This window comes from Eulemur rufifrons, chromosome 2 (assembly GCF_041146395.1).
Source record: "Eulemur rufifrons isolate Redbay chromosome 2, OSU_ERuf_1, whole genome shotgun sequence".
Lineage (NCBI taxonomy): Eukaryota > Metazoa > Chordata > Mammalia > Primates > Lemuridae > Eulemur > Eulemur rufifrons.
The window spans coordinates 90,455,028-90,470,544 of NC_090984.1; the positions used below are offsets into that span (position 1 = coordinate 90,455,028).

General features: G+C 44.1%; 1 protein-coding gene across 1 annotated transcript in view; it reads left to right on the plus strand.

Moving 5' to 3' along the window:
* Positions 1-15,517, plus strand: part of PRKCH (protein kinase C eta) — a 219,142-nt gene that overhangs the window by 179,327 nt on the left and 24,298 nt on the right. The window contains exons 11-12 of the mRNA XM_069465036.1: positions 9,625-9,763; positions 10,439-10,627. Of these exons, the coding sequence (XP_069321137.1) occupies positions 9,625-9,763; positions 10,439-10,627 (328 nt within the window). The remainder of the gene's footprint in view (positions 1-9,624; positions 9,764-10,438; positions 10,628-15,517) is intronic.

Here is a 15,517-nt window from a genome sequence, read left to right on the forward strand (position 1 = left end):
CGAAGTCCTCCGGCCTCCCTGCTTTTTGTTGCCGAGTGCATCTGTAAGCTGACCACTGCCAGGTATCGTGTAAGAAGGATTTTGGCAAGGAGAGTCAGTGAGAGAGGTTTTCTTGGCAACCATAAAATAAAAGTACTGTAGGAGCTACTAAATCAATTCATGCTGCAGCCAGGGAATTTTGGCCCTTCTGGGGGGATAGTGGTGGGGGGCATAGAATAAAAAAGAAATTATAAGGCTCAACTGTCAGCTGGATGGCTCATTTGTTTGATGGTCCTTAGGAGATGTATGATATGTATACCGTGGATGTTAATCAAACTCCTTTCCTTCTGTATTTGTCCAGAGTCCAGAATGTTTTCTTTGCACATTGTTTCCTACGGTGAGACAAGGTGAAGGGAAATCTCTCAGTCCCTTTGCTCAGGTGAAGTTGGTTGTGTGTATACACAGTGGTGAAGGTGGGAACATGCCGCATGTCAAAGGCATCACGCATTCAGAACTGGGTGGAGACCCACATGTGGTCTGTGGGGATTCGTTGGTGAGTCCCTGGCCCCATTTTAAAGGGGGTCAGATAACCAGACTTACGCAGGGTTCAGTTTCATCACATCTCATCCTGAGTAGCTGTTGGGAGAAAGTATGAGGGGGCAGGGGGCCAAGAGCCTCACAGGAACCCTGGTAACACTGTCTGGGTTGGAAATTGTTTAACTGACTTCATTCATTATAAAATGAGTTACTTTGCATTCAGCCTCATGATGATGACTGTTCATATCTTATATACTTGCTCTTCAGCGGATGTTCCAATACATCAGCCTCACAAACACCAGATAAAGTGTCTCTTTGTGAGGAGAAACGGCACGGGGACCTCATTTAGCAATGAGGAACGGTGCTGCTTCTAGCACAGGCCTCATTGTTGCCTAATACTTAAGTTCATTCAGACAGCAGGGACACATAGTGGGGCTACTGGAAATATAAATGCCGTCCACAACAATTATGTATACAGTAGACACTTTAATTTCAGTGGTGAAAAATGAGCTTGTGGCAGCAGGTTCAGAATTCTGAGTCCACAAATGTGTAGTTTCTCTAAGCAAGTAAGATGATTTTTTCAGCATTCCCTTGCAGCCTGGGTTCAAAAAGATATCCTTTCCGTTCTGACCAGGGGGTCGTTTTCCCTACACATCATCCTTGGGAATTGCGGCCTTAAATGGTACAGAAACCAAAGAAAAAGATTAAACCAGCACATGTAAACATATATTTTAATGACTTTTTTTTCTGGTTATAAAAGTAATACATGATTCCTATAAGAAATTTAGAAAATCCAAAACAGAAATAAAAATCACTCATAAACATGTCATCCAGAAATAGACTTTTTTCTTTTCCATCCTCTCCTTTTCCCTCCTGTCTTCCTTCCCCTTATCCCTCTCCCTAGCAATTATTACAACATTAGGAGAATATTGAAAATACAAGTTTTTGTATCCTGTTCTTTCTCTTGTGATATTTATCAGCCTATAAACAAGTCATGAAACTTAGAAGCTATAAAGGAAAGATTGATAGGTTAATAGATTTGATGATATAAAAATATGAAAGTTACCTAAACAAAACTTAAGAACAAACTAGGCAATAATAATTACAACCAATGTAATAAATTATTGCTACTCATAACATGTAATGAACTTTTTAAAAATAATCAAAAAGGTAAACAACTCAAGTTTTAAAATGGGTAAAATGTGAATAGGCAAGAAAAAATACAAATGGCCTTTAAACATATATTTTGCTTAAAGCTTAATCTCTTTAGTAATCAGAAAATGAAGGTGAAACAATGACATCATTTTTGAGTAGCAGATTGGGGAGGATTATGAGGATGATTATGTCTGTCTGAATAAGGAAGCCAGAAAAATAGACACATCCATACTCTCAATAGGTGGGAGTATAAATTGGTGCAACCTTTTTGGAGGATGGTTTCTCCATGTCTATTTAAATTTCAAACATTTATGCCCTCTGACACAGAATTTCCACTTCTAAAAAATTTATGCTAAGTGAACACTCCTACAAGTGTGCATATAGTGTTCATTATTCCATTGTTTGAAGTTGCGAAAAATTAGAAACAACCTCAATGTTCATGGAGAGGAACTGATTAAATTATGGTACATTTTTATAATGGGATTTTATGTAACCATTACAGAGAATGAACCAGATATATAGGATGTATAAATATGTCCAAGACATTTCTTAAGTGAGAAAAATAAGTTACTATAATATTGTGTTAACGTAGCATTGAAAAGAAAAGATTATAAGACTATGAATCTATCATCATCTTCTCTAAAATTTTTTCAGGAATGATTGAATTTTATATAATGAAAATATTAGTCTTATAATGAGAAAAGAAATCTTTTTCAAAAGACATAAAAATTCTGTTATAAACATTTCCTTACATTTTTAGTCCTTCATAAAATTTTGGTAGTTTTCATAAAATTCTATTGTAGAAAAACCATAATTTATTTAGCCATTCCACTGTTAATACATAATTTAGCTTGTCTCCAAATTTTGTTGATGTATGATGCAGCAACAAACCTCTTTCGTAAAATACGATATTTAAGTTTACACTTACAAGAGCATCACAGCCCATAGAAGAGATTGAGAATTTAACCGAGAATGAATCCATTGGATGATTTTAAATGTACAAGGTTGATGTTTTGTAGAATTTTAAAACCTTAACAGGACTATAGTTGGCCCACACAGAGGCGGACGATTTGGTCCCACTCTCCTGGGCACTCAGCTCTGCCACCCAACTCAGGATAATTTATCACTGGTGTTTGCAGTCTCGGTGTAAAAAGACCGAGGATCTTATCCTCAGGAGACCTTCCTCCCAAGGCTCAGTCCCAGGTCCTCTCCTTATTTCATTGCCTCTCCCCAGGTGAACTCATCCATGCCCAGGTAATGACTCTGAAATTTATAGCTCTGGCCCAGCCTTTCCTTTGACTTCCAGCCATATGTCTCCAGCTGCCTATTAAACATCTCTACTTGAATCTGAAAAGTAGCTCAATATGTCCAAAATAAATTCTACGATCCAGAACCTGTTGATCCCTTTTTCCCTTTATCTTCTGTACCTTTCAATTACGAAATTCCATTATTTTCCCCCATAGTTCTCTATCCATCCAGTTCTCTTTACCCTACTGCCCTCCCCCTAATGTGGGCCACCATCACTCATCTTCTGGATACTCTGGTAGCTTCCCACGTGTCTACTCTTAACCCCTCCAATCTATTCTCCATGTCTAACTGGAGTCTTGTTGTCAAATCTAATGCCCTTCCTCTCCTCTGTAAGATTTTCCTATGGTTTCTCTTTTCTCTTAGGCCAAAGACCGAAATCCTCGCTGGACCCTGCCTCATCTGGCCCTGCCATCTCCTACCTCCTTCATAGCCCTGTCCTCCCCCTCAGCTCTGTTCCTTCTGCCTGGAGTTCTCCTCCTCACCCCACTTCCCCATCTTTCTCTCTCTTCACTTGGCCAGTGATCTTCACAGATCAGCGCAAATGTCACTTTCCTGGGAAATCTTCCCTCAGGGCTAGGTCCAGCCAGCCGATTATGTATTCCCATGTTTTCTCTTCATTGCAGTCATCACAGTTCATAATCGTAAATTTAGTTGTGTAATGATCTGTCTGCCTCTCCCACCAGAAATTAATCTCCTTGACGGTAGGGATGGTGCTCCCTTTGGTTACAGTTGTGTCCTGAGCCCCTTGCATATTGCCCGACTCATGGATGATACTCAGAGATTTGTTGGGTGGGTGAAGGGATAAATATATTGTGTCAGGTGATACACGAATGGCACTACTATCTAACTCTCCATGAAACCAAATTTTAGGCTTTCGCTATTTTAGTGACTTTTCAAAATTCTTTTACCAATTTAACACAATCAGCATTGCTCTGGAAAAATTTTAAGTATAAAGCCAGACACTCAAAACACAAGCCAGACCTAAATGGTTTTGTTTTGAAATCAAGATCATAATCCAAATTTATTCTCTTGGCAAATGCTACCTCTTAACGTTTGCCCACATGCCAGCTTTTCCTCCTTAGAAGGCAGCAAATTTTCTGAATATCTGACCACTTAGGAGGTAACTTGCTATGCATGCCTGTTTTCCCCGTATCCTTAAAGATTGTGTAAAATCTATTGAATTATTTCTTCATGCACAAGCTAAGAACCAAAGCCAAAAAAAAAAAAAGGTTTCTTTGCAGAATTTTGATCATGCATTTCATAGTAATATGCATAAAACATCCCTCTGTCATAGTGCTATCTCAGGATTTTTATTGATTCTTTAAGATGGTTCTTGTTTTATTAGTCAAATCCTTGTAGGAAACGAGTCCACCAGGATATCGTCCAGTGACACCACTACATGGAAGGGATTGTGCCTGGTTTAGTAGGTTATGAGCCCAGGCCTTGGAGGTGAGCAGAACTGAGTTGAATCTTGACTTTACTCCTTGCTAGATACGATCTTCGGGTAGAGCCTACTTCATAGGATTATTTTGAGGATAAAATAAGATAATATGAATAAAGCATTTAGCATTTGATGAACATTCAATATATGTTAGCCACTGATGACATTATTCTTCTTATCCATAAAACCTTTTTTTTTTCAGGTTTTCTGGACATACACATACCCCCAAAAGAGCAACAGACAAAAAGCAGTATACTAAAAATTGACTGTATATATTTTTTTGATAACTGATATCAAAGTTGTACTTTATTAAAGAATCATTGTCTTTTAGATTCAGATACTAAAATATTTATAGATGAGATGATTTCATGTCTTGGGTTTGCTTCAAAATAATCTGAAGATAGATGGATCAGGCAGGGAGCAAATAGATGTATAGAAGAAACAAGATTGAGCACACATTGATGGCTGATGCTGTGTGAACAGTATGAGAGTTGTATTATTCTCTGTGCTTTTGTCTGTGTTTGAAATTTTCCATGATAAAAAGTTGAAAAATATGTCAAAAATATTAATGAATGTGACTAGTCTCTTAAGTTTATTCTTATTCAAGGGGCCAGCTCTCAACTGGCTTTCCTTTATTTCTTTAGAGGGGTAACTGATTCTGGTGATCTAAGCAGTAAGATTCATGCCATTCTGTTTTATTACTCTCAGGATAGCTCGTGGCAGAAGCAAAATAAATCCAATTTCTGAATCTCCTTTGTTTTTAACCACTTGGGAATTGTCTCTGAAACTACTGTGGGCATTTTAAGTAACCCTGATTACCCAGCAAGAACAATGTACCTTTCAGACAAGCAGAGAGGATAAAATAACTCTTTCTGCCCTTCTATGCTTGCATGACAAAAGCTATAGCTGTTAAATACCGGTGCTCAATGAGCTAATGGATGGTGAGCTGGTAATTGTGTTTTTGGCATCCTGGGATCTGAGCCTCTGCCCTGTATGAACTTGTATTCTTCACTGTGTGGCCTTGTTAAGTTTAGCTGCTGAGTTACATGTTGGCAAAAGAGGCTAAGGAACTCCAAAGCTAAAAACTGACCTCTCCATATTTCACACTGAAGTCAGGAGTCTTAGGGTGACTTTTCTTGGTTTTTGGTTGTTATTGTTGTTGTTAAATAAAGACATGATTTACCCTTAGAGTGGAAACTGACTGTCACCATAAATGGCTCTGTAACTTTTGGATCTGTTTGACCAACCCTATCCATGTTCTGCACTTGCATTTGGATGGAAGCCAGCACAGGGATGGTGTCCTGCTTAATTGTCTTTGCTTTATCACTACCCCTCCTAAATCAGCATCATCCTCCTTTCCCTATAGAATCTATCCCTAAGGGGTAAAGCACATGGCTTTTTATCACTCTGATTACTTTGGGCCAAAGGTCCCAGTAAGGTTTATGAAACTTCCTTCCTTCCCCTAAAAATAAAATAGGCTCTGGATTGGCCAGGGCAGCTCCACTGGTGTCCCTCTGAAATGCTTCTATTTATCTCTTTGGGGAGCACCTTCTGCCAGGACCACACTAGAGCGAGGAAGGAACAAGGCTCAGCCCCTGCTGAGGGGGAAAACAGGTGCACAGACAGAGCCTGCTGGAATGTCGTGCAGGGTGTGCCATCATAGAGGCGTGAACTGGGCACTCTAGGGACAGAGTTGACATGTCTGGGGACATCAGGACAGACTTCACAGTGGAGGTATGAGATATTTGGACTCAGGGCAGAACCAGTGGCCTGGGATAATAGAACCCTCTTGGGATCCCACTTTGAGAGTTCTGTCCTAGTAGATGGCACCTGGTTTGGAACCAGCTGTGGTGTTTCCCTCAGGGCTCGTACAGTTCTGAGAATGCCTAAAATTAGACTGAAAATCAGGATTAAGGTGTCTCACCTGCCCTTGTGGCCTTGAGCACCCTATGACCAGGACAGTCGCATCCCCGGCGCTGCCCAGGTGTGTCTTCTGAGAGCTGCGTGCAGGACTGCCCTGTGCAGAGGGGCTGGTTTGTGATTGGTGACTGACAGAACTGATTGCCAAGCACTTTCCTCTCCCTGTGCAATCGCTGCTGCCCGTGACAGCAGCTGAGTAACAAGCAGTCAGACCTCTTAGCTGGACGTTAGTCACACGCTCTTGAGCAATTATAAGTCAGCGCTTGAGACCGTTGCGGGTTTGTGTTAGCACTTGTTTCTGGTGCCCAACAAGATCCTTTCTGAGACCTCAGCAGGCATAACGGCTTCAGAAGAATTCAGAAATTTAGTCACTTTGTTTGGAAATGTGAGGGAGGGTGCCCTGGGCTCAGGTCCACACGGGCCTGGCCCGCTGAGCTAGGACACAGTGTCGATGAAACTGGGTTCCTTCCCCCACGGCCTTGCTCTCTCCTGGGGCTGCAGACTAGCGTGTCTAGCCTCAGCCAGCCACCTCGCGCATGTGTGCCGTCGGGCCCAGAGGAGCCGGGTGGCCAGGCCTGATGGGCCTCCTGAGTCAGAAACCGCATGTGGAAGAATGACTGGGAGAGCCTGTGCTCCTGGCAGTGGCCTCCCTCACGGGACATGACCCCTGTCACCCTCAATTCTGCCCCCGCCCCACGCTCCTGTGATTCCCACTTCACGTGGGTTAAATTTCTTGTGTGTTTGTGCTGGGGCAAGGAGGACACAGCTTCTACAGATCAGCCCACTGAAAACAGCTGCTCGCGTGGGAAGTAGGATTCTACGTGGAGAAGCGGGTGCTGATTTGGGGGCCAGGGCAGGTTTGGGTTGCAGGCTGAGGAGCCTCGCTTTGCTGAAGTGGATGCACAGGTGGTCAGCACGGCTTTGCCTCACACCGCCGACACCCAGGGAGGCTGCTGCCAGGAGCAGAAGAGCAGAGAGAAGGTCCGTCTGTGTCCCCATTGATCCCGGCCAAGAGAGCTCTGCCGCCTTAACCACACTTATCAGGGATTCCTGGAAAACAGGACTTCGTTTCCATTCCTGGGCGATTTCCAGTGACCACTGTCTGTAAGACCTGCATGGCCGGGCTGTATCAGCTCACAGGACGCAGTGTGGGAACCAGTCGCGCCAGTTCTGTCATCACCTGCCTCCTCCAAGGCCGCAATGTGATCCGGGCTGGACAGAGACCAGCCTTTTCCCTGGGGCAGTGCAGGCCGGCAGTCTTTGTACTCTCAGACCGGGGCTAGGAAAACAGAACCATGAGTGCCCGACACAGCCCGCTGTGAATGTGAAGCTCCAGAACAGTCTGCTCCAGCCACAGTGAGGGGACACTAGGGGGACACAAGGCGGCCCAAAGCCAGGGCGACCACACACTGGCAATTAACCTCAGATCTCCAGGTCACCCACGTGCCCCATTTAACGCATAGCCTCCTCCTCACTGATAAGCCCCGTGTGGTTTGCCTCTGAACACGCCATTCCTTTAAAGAACAAAGCATGAACGTCTCGCCCCATAGACCGATCTGCTGCTCATGCCCTCTCTCGGCTGGGGGGCTGGCGATGGTGTCGGCCTGTGGAACTTTCCCAGCCTGCCATAGTTACCGTCCTGCCTCTGTAACAGTGCCTGGGATGTGGCTGGTGACGGGAGAACCAGGTGCCAGAATCCTGTTCTGGGGGCCGGGGCTTGTTTTAGGAAAACACTGCCTTCTGTTTGCAGACAGTTTTATCCACATGCAACCATGTTCCTTCCTACAGTAAGGGCTTTTTACCAAGTAGTTCCGCTGCTGAAAATTCACTTCCCTCAAGCAGATTCTGCTCTTAGGAACTGAGAGAGGGGTGGGGAATGCCTTTGTCCCGGGCTCCCCCTCATCTACGAGGCCTCTTGTGTACCTGGGGCACAGGCAAACAACCCTGTCCTCACTCCTGTTCCTCCCTTTCCTGGTTAACATCCCCACGAACCCACTGGATCTAAGACAGAAACCCAGGAGTCACCATTTCTGTGGCTTCTCTCTGGTCCGCCTCTGAGTGGTTAGCAAGACTTATTACTGATTTTGCTTTCACCAGAGCTTGCCTTCCCCTCACGGACCCCTTATTTTCCATTCCTTTTGTCATGTCCTGGTTCAGGTCTCTTCCCTGGGCCATCTCAGCTGCACTTAGCTGATCTTTTCTCATTCAGCCAGAATCTGTTACTCCCGAAGCTTCAATGGGTCCTTTTTGCCTAATATCAAAATTCCTTAGTGTCGCATTCCAGACCCTTCACAGTTTGAAGGACGTAGCTTTGCTCTCGAGCCCTGAGGTGTTTCATGGCCCTAGCCCAGCGCTCCCGTGCTCCCCGACCCAGCGTCACGCCACCACCTGGGGCCCTCCAAGCCCACCTGCACAGCCGTGCCCCGTGCCTGCTCCCGGCACCTGCTCCATCCGCCGCCTGCCCACGCCTCACACCCCCCTTCCCTGCCTGTGAGACTCTGACTCATACTTCCAGACCCGGCTCGATTTCTGCTTCTGCTGTGAGGCTGTCCCGCTCTCCTCCCACTGAAAGGAATTAATTGTTCCCTCTTATGTTTCTCTCGCAGAGCTTGGTTCATATGTCCATCACGCCACTTGGATTATACAGCAGGTGGTGTGTTTTCTCCCCCACCCCGTGTGTGTGTGTGTGTGTGTGTGTGTGTAAAACAAGTATTTCTTGAGTACACTATGCCAGGCATAATTGTGAACCAAATCAACCTGATCTACCTTCATGGAACTTAGAGTCTAGCAAATATTTGTCTCCTCACTGTACTGTGAGTTCCTTATAGACAAAGGTCATCTGTGCTCTTGCTGCCTGTCACCATTCTGGCACATAGCGGCCACTTGCTCCGTGGATGTCCACTCAGTGAACTCTAATAGGCAGAGATGGATGCTCGAGTAGGGGAGGGGGTGGCTGGGTGGATTCCTTTTGGGTATAAGGTAAGTAGAAGGCGTGGAAAAGTCACATTCTGCCCTAAGTTTCTACAGGGAAGCCTGTGTTTTTATATGTGATTAGTACATTCGTGTGGACCCATCATCTAGGGACCATGAGGCAAGTACTGGGACTTGATCTAAATGTTTATCCAGATAGCCTGGAGAAGTTTGTTCCTTTTGAAGTACATGCAAGAAGCTCACACAGCCACACGTGGCCACACTGTGGTCCGAGCACCTGTCCGGCGAGCAAGTTCCAGGTGGATGGTTTGGGGCCCAGCTGCTCTATCCCATGCTGCTCTTGTTTCTTTCAGAGATCTGAAACTGGACAATGTGCTGTTGGACCACGAGGGTCACTGTAAACTGGCGGACTTCGGAATGTGCAAGGAGGGGATTTGTAATGGAGTCACCACGGCCACGTTCTGTGGCACGCCCGACTATATTGCTCCAGAGGTGAGTGCAGCTGCTTGGTGCGGCTTCTGAAATCTGAGCTGTCCCATGACCCTGACCAGAAATGCCACCAGCTGCTTTTGTGTACTGCAGCTTTTTGGGCAGCATTAAAAGCTGACACCTCCAGACTCATCTATGGTTCATTGGGTGAATAACAACTGAAAATGTCCTAGGTCCCTCTAAAAAAGAATTTGAATTAAAAATGTTTTTGTAAACTTTGCAGCTGCTTTAGGCTCTAGCCCTAAATGAAGACAAAGTGTGCTCTGCTCATGGCTATTTAATTGATTTTCCTCTTTGTCTTTGCTCGGTGATTTAATCCCAGCCTCATTTAGCAGAACTAAAGAAAAGCTCTTGAATCTTGAGTGAGTGAGTGAACCCATTGTCCTCTTCCTTCTACACTGATATATTTCCAGAGCTCCTTCTGTTTCGGATCTGCACATGTCCTCACCTTGGCCTGGGCAGACCATAAGTATTGGCTCACCTAGACGAGAAGGTGTCACTGAGTTGACCACAGGGAAAACCACTCTACAGAGATGGAATGAAATATGCATGCCAGCCTGGGAGGCTTCATTTTTTTACTTTGATATTTCCTAATCCATCACTCTCCCTAGTTAGTCTTGAAGAACACATTTGTTGATCAGATTGCGAAGCCCTTCTCACACTGCCCGCTTTGCACAGATCCTCCAGGAGATGCTGTACGGGCCTGCAGTAGACTGGTGGGCGATGGGCGTGTTGCTCTATGAGATGCTCTGCGGTCACGCACCCTTTGAGGCGGAGAATGAAGATGACCTCTTTGAGGCCATACTGAATGATGAAGTGGTCTACCCGACCTGGCTCCATGAAGATGCCACAGGGATCCTAAAATCTGTAAGTGTGGCTTGTCCGGCCAGCTCCTGACCAGCAAACCAGCTTGCTCTGTGTGCTTCTCGTGTCTTTTTTTTAATACCTCCCACCAGTGAGCCACCAGCTCTAACTAAAATTTGTGTTCTACTCTAAAGAATCAAAGAACCAGAGTCCTCTCAGGCCGTTTTTCTCTCTTATGCAATAGTTATCCATATTTCTGGCCTAATTGCAATGGCCTTTGATGGCTTTGTTTGCCAAATATCAAGTATTTCTAGCACTCATGACTTTAGTGTAGGTGCAGTAATGCTCCCCCTTCACGCATTCAGGCCACACCAGGTTGTTGTCTCAAGTGAACACCATTCCCAGTCTGCTGTGACATCATGTGTTTCTGTTGGCAACGTCCAAAGAGCAGGATGAAGGGGCCTTTCCCTTAGTGCCCGGAGAGAAGAAGGGAGATTTTCCAAACCTCTGTAGATCTCTTTTTGCCTCCATCTTACCCTTATGTAAGCCAGGTGCCAAGCCCAGGCTTCAGGTGCAATGTGGTAATGTATTATGTTAAGAAAGTCTTTTTTCGTGTGCTTAGTTGCTGGATGCCTTACTTTGAAGTGAGGAAGAAAAATGGATTTGACACCTTTATGTTGAAAATAAAGTATATGTAATTTGGGTCAGTTCTGTAACCACATTAGTTGAGTTCAAAAATCGTGTATTTTCACCTACTATTTGCAAAAGGGATAAAAGACAAAAGATCTATTCTTCAAGTAGGGAATCAGAGCAACCCATTTTCTGTTGGGTAGTATCAATGGGATAAGAATTACTTTCCTCAGGTTATAGTCTTTCAATAATTTGAGAGAAAAAGCTAAATTTGGGAAATATGAGATATCTTGTTGACAGAATTCCCTCTTTAGAAATCTCCGGCCTCATAATCAGTGCCATTTCAAGAACAGTTTGTATGTGGGCCACTGTGTACTGGAGCCGAAGGCGTGACTGTCCCCGAGAATTCTCCACATCACTAAAAGAGAAATAATCACAGGAATCCTTCTCAGGCAAATATTGCCAAAGTGACTCATACATGATTTATAGTTTGATTCTGAAGCTCAGGTGGCAGCACCCTCCTGAAATTGAGAAAGCACTAATCTCATCTGGAAATAACAGCAGAGTGCTTTGGGGGTCTACCAAACGTCTCCTATCTAGCATGTTTTCATAACAACAATTCATTTGTATATGTAGTAGGAATTTTAGACTGGGGAAACCAAGAATGTGGCTTTTGTAGTTTTATGAGTAAAACAGCATGGAAAAGGGCCTGTCTTTGTGGATTTGTGCCATGAAGTCTCTTAACTTCCTGAAGGGAAATGTACTCTCCTATGTTGGCCCAGCCAACCTTGATAAGGTAAACTATGGTAACACAGTCTCAGCGTGCTGCAAACATGGGCTGACACAGACTGATGCCTTTCCCACTTCCCTGACCTGGAATCTGGCTCTGTGATTGGCAAGACATGCCAGCCCCCATGGCCTGCAACAGCCACCATCATCATACCAATGGTTTTTCACGGCACACCTAGTCAGTCCAATTACTGTAGCTGATTTAGCATTTTTCGTATTTAGAGGAAAGATCCCAGAGTTCGTAATTCGAATGAAAATGCTAATTTAAGCCATTAAGAAATGTGCGTTTATAGCCTTGGTATATAAAGCTTGCTATGCTTGATAACCATGAAGGGTAGGAATCAAAAGTCAGTCTATGCCTCAGGAAACTTTAGTGTTCTCTATTTGAGGATTAACAATCCAGATCAGTGTTTCTCTGAAACATCCCTCATACCTTTCGAATCTAGGTCTAGCAGAAATCCTAAGAGGCCACATCACTATTTGGGGTGGACGTCACTAACATCTGCTTCTCTTAATTTTTCCCTTCATATTTTTAGAAGTCCTCAACCTCATTGTTTCAGAGTCTTCCTGAGAGAGTTCTTTCCAACTAAATCTGAGGCTAGGTATCACTCCCTCAGCCAGCCTTTGTAGAGCCTAGGACAGGTACTAAGCAAGGTTAAGATTCATATAGAATTATTAAGACTGTTAAATCCTAACCAGATAAACTCAATTACTTTAAGCTTTATCTTTTATGCAAATACAAGTATTTTTGGTAACAAGCACATGTTACCCAGTAATATTCCCCATGATCGTTGCTCTGAGAGAAAACAGCGTGTGGTGCCTAAAGAGAGTGTCATCTGCAGTGGAGACTCAGTTGTTCCCTCTCCTCATGGGCTCACTTCTGGGAAGCCGCGAATCCCTCACTTCCCTTTATTTCAGCTCCTTTCTGATGCCAGCTGCGCCATTTGGTTCATTACGTGTCATTTATCTAGCACTCATTTTCCTAAATGGCACTCCACGTGCTCTCTGGGGTGTCTTCCCCACAGCCGGGAGCCGAGGCTCTGGGCTCCCAGCGCCAGGTCTGCCTCCCAGCCCTGTTACCATCCAGCAGGGTGACCTTGGGGAGCCACTATGCCCTCTGAACCTCAGTGTCCTTGCTTGTAAAATAGAGGGGAAAAGAGCCACGCCATAGGGCTATTGTCAGGATTAAATTAAATATTACAGACACACTTCCTGGGCACACAATAAGCACCTGTTTCTTCCTCCTTCGAGGAATGTGCCTTCAAAGTAACTTTCTGGAAAACATTTGAAAGTTGTCAGATAAAATTACTAAAAAAAAATTTGCCGAGAGGATTTCTGGTACAGTTTCGTACAATTTCAGCCTCCTTGCCTAAAAACAGGAAGTTTAAATGCTGTAGATGAGGAAGGACATTCAGCTAGTGTTTGCAGAGGGCTGAAACCTGTAAATGAAAGTGTGATCGAGGAAAAGAAGGAAAACAGTTCAGAGCACTGAAGACCCAGGAGAAACACTGAGGAGGGAAAGGGAAACACAGAGTTGGGCTGCTTCGGAAACTGCCTCCTGAGCAGAGCTGTCCGAGGACACATCTTGGCTCCTACACTCACTGGCTGTGGACCTTGGGCAAGTGGCATAATTCTGCCATGCCTCAGTTTCCTCTCCTGTGCAGTTTGGGTACTCACCCCACGGGCTACTATATGGATGGAATGAGAGCGTGTGGGATGTTTGGAGCAATGCTCGGCGCAGGGTGCGTGTTCAGGAAGTGTCCTCCACCATTACCAGTGAGACTCTTTGTCTCTGAAAAATTATTACTTTGTCATATTAGGAGGAGGGTTCAAGATACCAAGTCAGGCAACACAACACATTCAGACTGCTTTCTGGCTCTAATTGCAACTTGATTTAATTAGGCCAATATAGTTCTTTTATTACTAGAATAAAACTTGAGATTGTTCATTCCAGCCCCCTCATTTTATAGATGATGAAACTATAAGGCACAGAGAAATTGTGACTCATGGAAGGCCATGCAGCATATTACTTTAACAAATATGTTGGAACCTTTGTGCATTGCTGAAGAGCGTGTAAAATGATACAGCCTCTGTAGAAGACGGTATGGTGGGCAGGCCTTCAAAAAATTAAACATAGAATTACCGCATTATCTAGCACTTCTACTTCTGGATATATGCCCCCCAAAATTGAAAGCAGGAACTGACGCAGATATTTGTAACCACTGTTCACAGCAGCATCATTCACAATAGCCAAAAGGTGGAGGCAGCCCAAGTGTCCGTCAACAGGTGGATAAATAAAATGTGGTAATACACAGGATGGAATATTACTCAGCCTTAAAAAGCAAGTAAATTCTGACACATGTCACAACATGGATGAACCTTGAAGGCATTATGCTAAGTGAAATAAGCCAGACACAAAAGGACAAACATATGATTTCACTTACATGAGGTACTTAAAGTGATCGATTTATAGAGACGGAAAGTAGACTGGTAGTCACCAGGGGCTGAGGGAAGGTGGGAAGGGAAAGTTAGTGTTCAGTGGGTATGGAGTTTCAATTTTGGAAGATGAAAAGTTTCTAGAAATGGATAGGGTGATGGTTGTACAGTGTGAATGCACTTATGCCCCTGTACTGTACACTGCAAATGGTTAAAATGATAAATCTTATATATGTTTTGCCACAATAAAAAAAAGCGGGGTGGGAATAACATGGGATCAGATTCCAAATTTTCCTGACTTATAGTCCAAGGTTCTAAGATGGATTACATCTGGCCAGTCCCCATTTTTTTTCCTACTTTCCATTAATGAGTGTGTTTTTACCCTTGGAGCTCCACGTTTCTAGCATCCAAATTATTCCCTGATGTCATTCTTTTCCCTGGAACATTAGCCACAGGAGGAAGCTACCAGGGTGCTGTGTTTACTGCCCACATAGCATGACTCTCTCACCTATTTAACTTTCAGTAAAGTAAGGTATAATGTTTATGGTAATAATTGTTGTGTTATTTAAATATTGTGCATTTGAATAATGTCATATGTCAGAAGTAATTATTATTCTGCTGACCTGAGAAGAGGGCCTGTAACTCTGGAAGGAGAAGCCAATATCTTAGGAAATCAGAATCCATGTTCAATTCAGCTCAGTAAATACTTGTCAGGTGTCTTCCTTTGCTTGGCCTGTGCTGAGGGCCGGGAATGCAAGATGAAAGGACACGGCCTTCTGCTGCTGCTTACAGACTAGTAGGAATGAGAACATGAATACTGAGCACACTGCCATGGAGGAATGATTTTTCTGAGGGTTTCTTTCTTTGGGGGGCAAGGACAGGGAATGTGACATAAGGACAAGATGAAGGAAGAGGCATTTAAAATGGGTGCTAAGGGATACATACGGGTTCAGTGGGGTAGACAAGAGGAATAAGGGTATTCTAGGCAGAGGAAATAATTTGTGCAAAGCCTCAGAGGCAGCAAGTAGCATACATGTTCCAAGAACTGCAGTTCCTACTTCTATACCATTGGAGTGTTAGGTTCAGAGGGGAACAGTG